General features: G+C 35.6%; 1 protein-coding gene across 1 annotated transcript in view; it reads right to left on the bottom strand.

Annotated features, from left to right (window-relative positions):
• The window catches only part of LRP1B (LDL receptor related protein 1B), a 565,080-nt gene that overhangs the window by 21,959 nt on the left and 530,820 nt on the right, over positions 1-12,301 (bottom strand). Inside the window, exons 84-86 of the mRNA XM_034061327.1 lie at positions 4,614-4,775; positions 1,724-1,898; positions 1,011-1,115 (exon numbers count right to left, since the gene is read on the bottom strand). Of these exons, the coding sequence (XP_033917218.1) occupies positions 1,011-1,115; positions 1,724-1,898; positions 4,614-4,775 (442 nt within the window). The remainder of the gene's footprint in view (positions 1-1,010; positions 1,116-1,723; positions 1,899-4,613; positions 4,776-12,301) is intronic.

The raw sequence follows: 12,301 nt of genomic DNA, 5'->3' as shown, positions 1-12,301 counted from the left end.
AGATCCCTTTGGACAATAGCTTACTTATGCGACCCTGGAAATGAGACACTCGAGTCTAATTCTCTCTTCCAACACCTAAAATCTTCCCGGAAAATGCTCTGACCTCCAGGTTTTTCTGAGGAGTGGAAGACTATTCAACAATGAAGTTTTCCAGCAGTGCAGAAAAGATCATAATGTTTATTAGGCAAAAGTAAAGAAAAAAAACCAACAAGGATTATGACTAGGTAGCTTAGTGTAACTGAGAGCAGGAAAGAAATTAATTTCTTGCTACAATGGCTACTTCTGCATTTTATATTTAGCAGCTGGAAAAGAAGACACACCATAGCTCTCAAGACTAAAATGTATGCTTTTCTACCTCTAAAAATGGTATTTCACTGTGTATAGACTACAGAATCACATTTCCTTTGGTATTTGATGTCTGGGCTTAAGAAAAGCATCCTGAAATATTCTTTCAACCATGTTGCAAAAAGAGAGCAATCTTACCCCAGAAGAGCCAAGCTACTGTGAGCAGTGTGAAGGTTAGGGCAGAAACACAAGATATATAAGCATATCCTCAGACACATAATGGAAATTAACACTGACATTATTCTTCCTATTTCCTAGCCATGAGGAGTGTATTGCCCCCTCCTCTGACCATCTTTATAGGAGAAAAGACTTATCCACCTTTGAAAAGCAGGGCAATAAGCCATCCTGTACCTCCATATTCTTTTCTGGAAAAAATGCCTGTATGGGCTTTAGATCTGGCCTGAAATTACTGTAAGTCTTAAAAGATGTATCTTTGCACCTATATGCATCAAAATACATACCTTAGTTATATCTTTCAGTATATAACACATTGCAAAAACGTAAATGAATTATAGGTCATAGAACTAGCTAGAAAAAGTACAGTAAGTTATGACTACAACCAGCCCATTATACATCCTGGAGAGAGAAAAAATACAGGCACATGCCTAATAATTTTGTTATTTTTTGGCACACAAATACTTTAATGATCAATTCAGGATACTCACAGACAGACAGGTATATTTGTCTCTGGATCCAGTTGACAGGTACCACCATTGTAACAGTAGCCATCACACAACTGACAGGTAGAGGCAATCTTTCCATTAGTGCAACTGCCATAGTTAAAAAAAAAACCCAAACAAATAACAATCAGTATTTTATTAATCTGGTGAATTCCTTTATAATTATCTATATACTAGAATAGTGATTTTATGATGTGTGTTAAGTTCTGATTGCAAGAATTCTAGGCTTTCACTTTGAAAAGCCAGCACAGGGAACAAGCTTATTACAAAAAATATTTTTTCTCCTTCCTTTCATGAAAGTGAATTATTATTCTACAAAATAATCACTCAGCAATATAGAAGTACATTTTACTGTATGTTTTCACTGGCATAAAATCTATCTCAATCACTGTCATAGGCAACACAGAATGAACAAATTTTGAGAGTCTGGCTGTTAACTTAAAAGATTTCAGTTTTTCCAAGTGAAGACCCATTCAGTAACTTGCTACATTATGCTTCCCCCAGTGAGAACTGCTCCAAAAGTTGGTTCAAAAAAGTAGGAACCAGAGGGTTTTGCATGGGGAGTTACCAAGAAAAGGAACTTTTCCTGAACCAGCTCAGGAGCTAGCCACTGTGTAAGAGATTCAAAGGATAATGCAATATAATTACTATTAAATATATGGTTTTGAAAACAATCACACACACGCACCCTGACTTACTTGCATATTATGTCATTACTGTCCTTGTTTATTATGCAGTGTCCCCCATGACATCTGATACACTTATCCACTTCACATTTTGGACCTTCAAATCGTACTGGACAGACACATTCTACACTTCCATCTTCAGAAATGGTACATGATTCAGAATTCACACAATAATGGTGGCAAACATCTGCAAGCAACATGAAAGCTAATTACTAATAGACATTAAGGATTATCATAGAAAAAATACCTCACTTTCCTGTTTTAAAATGTACTTTAATAAAACCAAACTGATAAATTAAGCTAGTGGCTCACTGGCAACTACAAGAATCAAGAATACTGCATAAACAGGCACATAATATATTAAATGATGTAGTCCTGTGAAGTTAAACAGAAGAAGAAACTCATAAGAGATTGTATTTTTTTTCTTCTAGATGTCTAACCATTTATGTCATCATCCCACATATTATAAAGACTACTGACAAGAAAAGCAGAGCAATGTTAATATATCTAATGGGACACTGGCTGAATAACAATCTTTTGATTCAATCACATTACCATTAACAGCACTATGCTAAACTGAAACGGAAACAGTATTTTTAAAAAAAAAATTGTATTCATTTATCCACATATTACAATTTCATTAGGTTCTAGTAATATATAAAAAAATAACCCATAATGTCTACAAAATCTACACCTGCCCCCCCATTTACATTTAAATGAATTCTTCAAATAAATAAATAAATAAATAAATAAATAAATAAATAAATAAATAAAATGTTTGCAGGAGCATTCAAGTAGGAACAATATTTTTGTTTGTTTTGGATAATCTTCAAGTAAATATTTTTTTCTTAATCTGTGTGCCTCTGCATGATTTATGTACTATACTGTTTTCAAATACCCAGTTGTGTTTGCAGACAGTTATTTGTGGATCTATGCAGTTTGCTTAATACCAAATGGGAGAGAATCACAATTATGGCTGATTTTCCATTCAAAGGTTGCAATATATTTCATAGTCTCCCAACCTATACATTCAGTTTACTTTATTACAAATCCTATTTAAGATACACTAGCCCTTTCCTTGTTTGACAGACAGACCACAAAACTAAATACATTTTGCATCTTGTAGATAATTCTAAACCAGATGATTATATTAGCTGATTCTGCTTCTATTTTGCTGAAATCTAGCCTTCCTCATCTTCATATTCACTGAATTATGCACAAAATAGATAATGGCTTTTACATTCACTATTCTATTCTATAACAAGAAATATGCCAGTCCTTTATTTTAGAGTGTTATAATTATGATCTCAGAAAAATATTCAGGTTTAGGTTAGGGTTATGTTCTCGGTTCAGCAGTAGCAGTCATTTTTCTCCTACTTAGTAGCTGGTGTACTGATGTGTTATTTTACTTTCAGCCTGGGAACAACGCTGATAACACCGATGTTTTTAGTTGTTGCTTAGTAATGTTTACTCGGATCAAGGACTTTCTGAGTCTCATGCTCTGTCAGGGAGGAGGGGAAACCGGGAGTAAGCAGAGACAGGACACCTGACCCAAAGGGGTATTCCATACCACAGCACATCATGCCCAATATATATAAACTGGGTGCAGTTACCCAGAAGACCCAGATTGCTGCTCAGGTCAGGCTGGGTATTGGTCAGCGGGTGGTGAACAGTTGTATTCTCTTCCCTTGTTATTTCCCTTATCATTACTATTATTGGTGTTAGCAGTAGTGGTTTGTATTACACCTTCGTTAATGGACTGTTCTTATCTCAACCTGTGGGAGTTGCATTCTTTCGATTCTCTTCCCAGTCCCTCTGAGAGTGGGGGAAGGAAGAACTGGGGTGGGGAGGAGTGAGTAAGCAGCTGAGTGGTTCTGAGTTACCGGCTGGGCTTAAACTATGACAGATTGCTAGTGAGTCATCACGTTGAAGAGATATGAGGAAGACAAACTGTAATTTTGAAATCAGTGGCCAACAGAAGAAACTCAGGATTATGTTCAAATGTCTTGAATTACTGAAAAAACTAATAGTGATCCATGCCAAGAGAAAGCATGGAGAGTAAAAAAAGATAAATGGGGTAAGAACAGAAGGCCTGTTGGTTGATAATCTTCTTTTTCTCCTTCTCTGTAAAAGAAGTAAAAAAATTAAAGAAAATTCTAAAAAGGGAGAAGAACTTTTTTGAAGGCATGGACATTTTTGAATAATATCTCAGTGAGAAGAGAGTGGTGCGTCATTGTAATGAAGAACTAGGAGAACTTCAGCTGCAGGGGACAGAATTTTGAGAATGAAAGGAGAATACTACTAAGAAATCCTGACTTTCAGTAACAGGATGGAGCAGAAGCCATACTCAAGGTGATCACTGATGGAATAAGATGAAGGAATATAGAGGTGTGAAATTCAAAGTAGTTGTCAATGTACAGCTTACTGGATACTGCTTACTGGGGTTTGAAATAGAAGTGAAAGGTAAAGTAGCAGTTCAGGACACTCGTTGGTCTGCAAAGATAAGGGATACCAGAGAAATTCTTTAACCAACTACATCAATTCGCTATGTTTAGGTATTTCACCAACATAACAAATATATTAAAGTGGAAAATTTTAACACAATTATCTCATTTCTACTGACAAAGTCAGCTTTCTTGTACAGCTCCATTGTACACATGAAAATAATGAATAAATAACCCCTAAAAAAAGCTCCTTCTTCAGCCACACATGTAGATGGATATTGTAGAAATATGTTCAAAGATAAGGTTACACTCCTTTGTCAGTATGAATAATTTTGGAGCTAAGTTTAGCAATGTATGCAAAAAAAATATTTAAAAAATCATTCTACTCATGGTGAACTTCCATTTTGTAGAACTTTCATAAGAAAATCCAGATGTAACAGTTTGTGGGGATTACTTACAATACTGGCATCTGTCTCCTGTGTACTCAGGCAAGCAGTTGCAAAGGGGCTGGTTCCCTGCAGTAACACTGCAGGTCCCTCCGTTTTGGCAAAAACGCCCACAGACCCTTTGATTGCAGTTTGGTCCTGTAAAACCCAGTGCACAATTGCAGGTAGGCCTCCCTATTCAAAATAAAGAAAACTATTTTATGACAAAAAAAATCAATAAACATAACCCAAATAATCACTTTTAAAATGCTAACTTTTAAAAATACAGACACCTCAAAAACTGCATTTATGCATATTACACTTGTGCATATATAGTCATTTACTCTATTTGGAAATTATTTTAAAAGACAGTCTTAAGTAGCAATTTAAGATAAGACTAAGCTCCTTATATCCTCCTGCCAGGTTGGGTTCCTCCACCTGCAGGGGATGTTTGTATAATCAACATTGATTCTCTTCAGAATACACTCCATTATTCTCAAACCTACAAACCTTTATATATCATCACATGAATATATAAATATTTACTAATGAGCCAGCTTTACATAACAGTTTTTACTAAAACACAAACATCTGTTTTGCTATCGTATTCCCTCAGCTAGTAAACCCTTTAACACAAAAATTGCTGTCTTGCATCATACCAAAGATGTCTGTAACTTCAGTATTGAATGTCTGAAAAGTACTGAACACTCAGGGATGACCACTTGCACACAATGAACTCCTATCTTTTGCTTCTTTTCAAAGGGTTTTAAAGAAGTGTATTGTAGTTTTTCTTTCCTTTCCCCCCCCCCCCCATATCTAAAGGATTTATAGCTTTGTTACAATTCCACTGTTTACTAACTCTTCCACTTTGCCCTGACCTTTTTCTTAACACTTACATACATTTCAGAGTTACTTTTACATAAAAATTATTTCTCATCTGCACACTGATTATCAGGAAATCCTAACTGCTCCCTGATGTAGTGATGCAATATGATTAGGTGATTCCTTGCTGTCTTTTGTCTCATTGTTTCCTCATTTTAATACAATGTCTGGTGTAGGGATCCACAACTATATGCACATTTGCCTCCTGATGTCTGTTACCACAGCTGCATCTAAAACTCTGAAATGTGTAGCCCTTCTGACCTATTTTTCTAATTACTTCTCTATTTTGTTGGCTGCCTCATTAAAATAATGTAGAATATACAAAATATTCCATAAACCCCACAAATTAATTTTCTTTTGGTCTTGTTTCTCTTCTTTGTTTTCAAACAATATGATCATTTTATGTAAGTGAAGCACCTCCAATTTTCCTGTTCTTTCCAATTCATGCTGAATGATTTATTCTTTTCCCTTCACTTACTTTTTACTTATCTTATATGAAACTCTTCACGTAATTCTTTTCCAGATTTTCTATTTTAAGCTATGCTAATTTAAAGTGTTTTGCAAATCATTCTGAAGGCCATGAGATCAGTTAGTCTCTTCCTCTAATGAGTACAGCAGGAACAAAACCATTGACTTAAAAATAGTTCCAACTAGTTTAATATGCATCAGCTTGGTTATTCATATCTGTCCCTTGTGATGTAAACATTAAATCAAAGATGTTGAACTCAGATGCTAGCTCAGACTCTTTGTTTTTCCCCATGTATACACTTATATTTAAATTTCTGCCCCCAAGCCATGGGGTTTCATATAATCCTGCATCTGAATCAGTGTTTCAATAAAAAAGATAGAACGGTGATAGAACATAGATCTGGAGGTCCAAAATCACTTCTTATTATTAATACTGCTCTATTTTTTAAAATGATGGGGAAATCATATTTTCCCAGTTTGCAGAAAACATTATTCAATTCTTTGCTAATGTAGGCTTATAAATACGCCAAAGTGATGACCGTTATATGAAAATTTAATACAGTATAGCCTAAACCCCATTTTTGTCACTCAATTTAACATGACTTTTAGTAATGTTAATAGTTTATTGCCTATTTATATACAGACTGTTGGCATCTAAAAAAAAAAATCTATTACTGATGTTTTAATCTGCCTTATTCTCATAAATTGTTTTTGATACAAAATGGTCCCAGGAACAGTTTAATAAAACTGGAGTATTTATTAAACAATGAGAAACAATGCCATGAGGTTTTGTATCATTAAATCAGAATATAGACTTATGTTTGCAAAGGAAATAGTGATGTTAACCAAGATGTCGCATATCCTACCTAACTACTATTTGTAGTCTCAAGCACAATACCTTTCCTACGAAGAAAGATTGAGAGAATTTGGCTTGTCCACCCTGAAGAAGAGATGACTCCAGGGAGACCTTAGACTAAGCCTTCCAGCCTTCTCTAAAGGGAGCCGACAAGAAATCTGGAGAGGGACTTTTTACAAGGGCATGCAGGGACAGGACAAGGGGGAATGGCTTTAAATGTAAAGAGAGTATATTTAGATTAGATATCATGAAGCAGTTCTTTACTGTGAGGGTGATGAGGCACTGGAACAGGTTGCGTGGATGTGTGGATGCACCAGAAGCTGTGGATATCCTACTCCTGGAAGTGTTCAAGGCCAGGTTGGATGGAGCTTTCAGCAACCTGGTCTAGCGGAAGGTGTCCCTGCCCATAGTAGGGGTTTAGAACTAGATGATCTTTAAGGTCCCTTCTAACCCCAAACATTGTATGATTCTATGATTTACACTGGTCGTGAAGTTTTGGGATTAAAGCTATGTAGGGACAGAAGTAAAATTGCCTAATTCCTGACCTTCACCACAGGAAAATGCTCACAACACATTATATTAAAGAAAAATATTCTGGTGTACTTTATGCAAAGCTGAGCAAAAATAATTTTCCAAAAGAAAATACACCAAAAAATTCCAACTGAGCCCTTCCTTCTTAAGTGCAATCCTCAACTGGATTTATTGTATGAGACAGTCTTGTTTTTTTTCTGCCTATTATAGATTAGCATCAGACCTCTCACCTATCCTCCTCTTTAGTTTCTTCCCTAACATTAAACCCAATGAAAAAACTCTTGTTTTCATTACCTATGTTGAACAATGTTGATTGCCAAAGTGTCCAGGAGGACACGGTGCAGCACATTTTCAGCATCTCATGTGTAAATGTTCAATTTCAAAACCACAGTAACAATATCTAGAGAGGAAGCAGCACATCTTTTTTTTTTTTTTTCTGTTCAGGATTTCTCCACTTACTCATTTACAATGAATGTGTATGCATTTAGCTATTTACTGTCTCTAAGCCAGTTCGTGGATACACTGAGTCTCTCACATTATATATATCTGCAAGTGGAAACACAATGCATGTTGTCCCTTTATGGATATCTCTATATTGAATATTTTATTTTTAAAATAATTATACATAACTCTAAGAAGTGGCTTGCAGAGAATTCATTAAAGGGTTTCTGGTAAGACATATAAAACAAGTAGCAAAAATAATAATGAAAATTCTGCAGGGAAACTATGTACTTGAAAGTCACTATTATCTGATGATTCTCTGTGTAACCTGTCTCTTAAAAAAAATAAAATTTAATCTTAATTCTAGAGCTGATACAAATTGAAAAAAACCTGACAAGATTCTCACATATTTTTTCAAATGTTTTGCACAGAATTTAGTAAATTAAAGGAGAATACTTTATGGTGACCCTTATATGAAGTAATTTTGGCAATAAGCCAGGAACAAAGTAAGTATTTGGCATGAAGATGAAATGCAGTTTCCCCCTTTCTTACAAAACAGAATCATCCGTAAGAAAATGACAGGGATAAAAATCCTATAAAGTTCAATTAGGTTTTGATTACAGAGGCTGCAGGTACTCCTGGTTTGTCAATTTAATTTGCTATATAAGAGCAAATAACTTTTCAAATAATCTTCAAAAATAGTTAATAAATATTTTAGTGCACTCTCTCACCTAGCTGCTTTTTTTGAGAATCTAATCATATATCTTAAACTCTTATTTGCATTTTGTAAAGAACAGAATAAGGAGATAAGCTTTGATTCATGCTATTCCCTAAACAATAGAGAAACACCATGTATTTTGCGTGACTGAATATGGTATTTTGCAATTAAAATTAAAAAATAATAGGGAAAAAAGTACTATTTTTGTCAGCTTTCTGCAAGTTTTGAAAAATAACATCATCCAGATGAATGCACCAAGACACAGATTACTTATTCCGGTCAATGGTAAATTCACTACCAGCAATGTGTGTGTGTAAATTTCTGTGTGTGAATTTAAACTGCATATTTCCCTTGATGTTACTGTTAAAGAAAATAGTACGGCAGAGTAACAGCCTACTATACGTAATATCATGTATTCTGGAGTAGTTATCAGCAGGTTGTAGGAATCACAATGATTAATTTCTGTGAACCATAATCAGATTTACCAAACCAACAATATCATAGAAACATCATCACAGAATAGTTTGGGTTAGAAGGGACCTTAAGATCATCTAGTTGCAACCCCCCTGCCATGGACAGGGACACCTTCCACTAGACCAGGATGCTCAAGGCCCTGTCCAACCTGGCTTTGAATACTTCCAGGGATGGGACATCCACAGCTTCTCTGGGCAACCTGTGCCAGTGCGTCACCATCCCCACCTCCAGAAGTACAGGACTTCTTCCTAATATCTAATCTAAATCTTCCCTCTGTCAGTTTAAAGGCATTCCCTCTTGTCCTATCCCTACATGTCCCTCCCCAGCTTTCTTGTAGTCCCTCTTTAGGTACTGAAAGGCTCTTCTAAGGTCTCCCTGAAGCCTTCTCCAGGCTGAACAAGCTCAACTCTCTCAGACTTTTTTCATAGGAAAAGTGCTCCAACCCTCTGATCATCATGGCCTCCTCTGGACTTGCTCTATTAAGCAGAGAGAACTTGTATTACTGTACATAATTAGGAAGTGATCTGATTGAGATCAATCTCAATAGATATACATTGTCTCCATGTTGAGAAAAAAAGTGAGAAAAGAATCTCTAAGTATACTAGTCTTAAAGGCCCCTCTTAACAAGGCTGGTTGTGGTGGTTCTGTGGGTACCCTGAGATCAGCTGTGCACTGGCCAGACAGACCAGCTGTCCTTCACATCTGGTTAAATACCAGCTCTTGCCCCTCTCCAAAGTCCCTTCCCTGGTAAGAAAATAATGCAGCATCCCCCTTTGGGGGATATTTTGTTTACAAAATATAAATAGAATATATATTAATATATAAAAGCAAATATATAGAGGTTTTATATATGTAATATAAAATAATATCTACTTTACCTAGAATAATTTTTTGAAGAACATTCTATCAATTTTCTTTTAGTAGAAAGAATTTCTTACTCATTTTGATATAAACATCACCAATTCTATATGGTTAGATATAATCTTCATACTGTAATTGTAGTACAAATATGTATTAATCTAATTTTGTAAACTAGTTAGACCTAGTTATTGTTTACAAGACATTTTGGAAACTATTGCTCCAACATTTTCACGTTAGATGATAAGGAGAAAGTAAGTGCATTTTTATGTTAACATTAAATTTTTTTTTCCAAATTCCCGTAAATTTGGCCTGCTGGAAAGTGTTCATTATTATACACCAAACTTTTAATTACATGTCTCAGATACATACTTTTAATTAACTGATGACATTTTTCTCTGTCCAATTATTGTATTTCAATACAACTGTCATAAACTTATAAATTTTAATTAAAATTACCCCAATCTCTAGCTATATAATGTTCACACAGGAATTTGCCAAAAGGCTTAGCAGCGAATAAACCAACAGTGAATAATCCCTGAATTGCCAGTGGGATTTGTTTAACAAATTAACATTTGTGTGCAGATAATGAGGTTCTACAACTTAACACATCCAGTGAAGATTTAGCACAATTCTGTTTTGAAAACTGAGTAATACTCTGCAATTTACTTAATTAGTTATCACATTACTATTATGTATTCGGTAGTGAAAGAGAACAACATTTACACATTGACTAGAACACACACACTCACTAGAAGAGTATTTCACATGCTGGATCATTTTATTGACATCAGAATATGATGAAAAGTTTGTTGTCAGGATATCTCCTCCTCATTTTTTAAGCCAGAAGCCAAGAGTAACACATCTGACTCCTAGGAAAGCCTCCCAGGAGTGGTGACTCTCAGAAGCTCATCTCCTTAAATTTACTGGCAGTCCCTAAACTTTCTGAAGGGCATATGTGTAGAATGACACTCATTAGACAGACAGCATCAAAGCTGTTTGGGTTGAATAACATATCAGAATTAATGAGGGCAATCAGAGCTTCTAAGAAAGAGTCAAGCAAGCTGAAATTATTACAGGCCATTTATATCTTGCAGACAGGATTCGGATTGGCACTTGCACACATATAGCTTCTGCAACTTCCAGAAGGAAAAGCTTCATCATTTTGAACAAAAAAATTAATTAAAAAAAAAAGAAAAAAGAGAAAAAAGATAAAAAATTGGGAAAACAGGTACAACCTGATTGCACAGTTTAGCAGGACAGTTTGATGAGCCTATTGCATAATAGATCAAAAGTACAACTGCTGCTTTTAGAGGATCTGGTTGTGAGCACTGTAGTAAAGTGGTATGTGCTGAGAGCGTCCTACAACCATTAAAGAAAAACTGAGCAATTGCTGGTAATAGAGAAACTTTTTATTCCTACCTGTAGTGATGTGGATGAATAAAGTAGCATTCATTAATGACTCTCATATGAACCTGACAAAGCAGAGTAACTATGCCTTGAAGGCTGAGATGACAAGAAGGATGTGAGTGAATGAGTGCTGCTCTGCTCTGGATTTCACACCCTCAGTCCAAACTGTGAAAGATTTGCACAGCCTCTGTAGCTAAACATGCACTCCCTGAATGCAGTAAGTGAATGACTTGCTTTGCACAGTGCTGTATTTGATTGGAAAGAGGAAACAGTTGTGGCAAAAACACTAGAGAAATTCAGCTTTGTTGACTTAATTACAGCTTTCAATGCTTTTGGGAAGTCCAGCTTAGCTTTATAATGGTCTTAGTACATCATAGATTAGATTAAACTAAGATAAGGGGACATCTCACTGACATGCTATTTTACTTCAGTAACACACTATTTATGGCCTGAGGTAGATAAGAAACACAGTCTAATAAGAAATACAGATTTTTTCTTAATAGAATATTTACAGGGTCCAAGAGCCAGGCATGCAAAGAAGATGAGATGTAGATCAATTTGAAAATTTTATCTGGAATGCTGGATGGATTCACATTGATTTAGAAAGATACACAGTCATTTTCCACAAATCCAACACATGAAAGCTATGGCAAAACTTCAAGGCATGGCTACCTTCATGAGTTGGAAACAGCAGATAGGAAATCTGGCTATTTTGAAATACAAGTTTTAAAAATTTGATGAAACTGGGAAAGAGAGGACAGCAGAAGCATCTACAGGTATGAGTAAGTCATCAGAACCAGTTCTGTATTAGTCTTGGCTCATAATGGCTTGGCACACTTTGGCCATGTGTGGTACAGTAAACTTTAGTTGCAGTTAAAGGCTTGTATTCCCAAAAATCAGACAATTGAATAATGAAAATGAAATGTGGACTGTGGAGATACCCATACTGGCTCTCCTGCTGCGGTTTTGGTGCGGGCACATTACCCTGCCTAAGACCAGCAGAAATAAGGCTAATGGCTGCATCTCCAGACCCTCTGTAGCAGCTAGGCCATTATTAACTATTTAGAAGGAATAGTGAAAAAA

This window comes from Melopsittacus undulatus, chromosome 4 (genome assembly GCF_012275295.1).
Source record: "Melopsittacus undulatus isolate bMelUnd1 chromosome 4, bMelUnd1.mat.Z, whole genome shotgun sequence".
In the NCBI taxonomy this organism is placed as follows: domain Eukaryota; kingdom Metazoa; phylum Chordata; class Aves; order Psittaciformes; family Psittaculidae; genus Melopsittacus; species Melopsittacus undulatus.
Note: the sequence above shows the minus strand (reverse complement) of the source record. Positions and strands in the feature narration are given on the sequence as shown.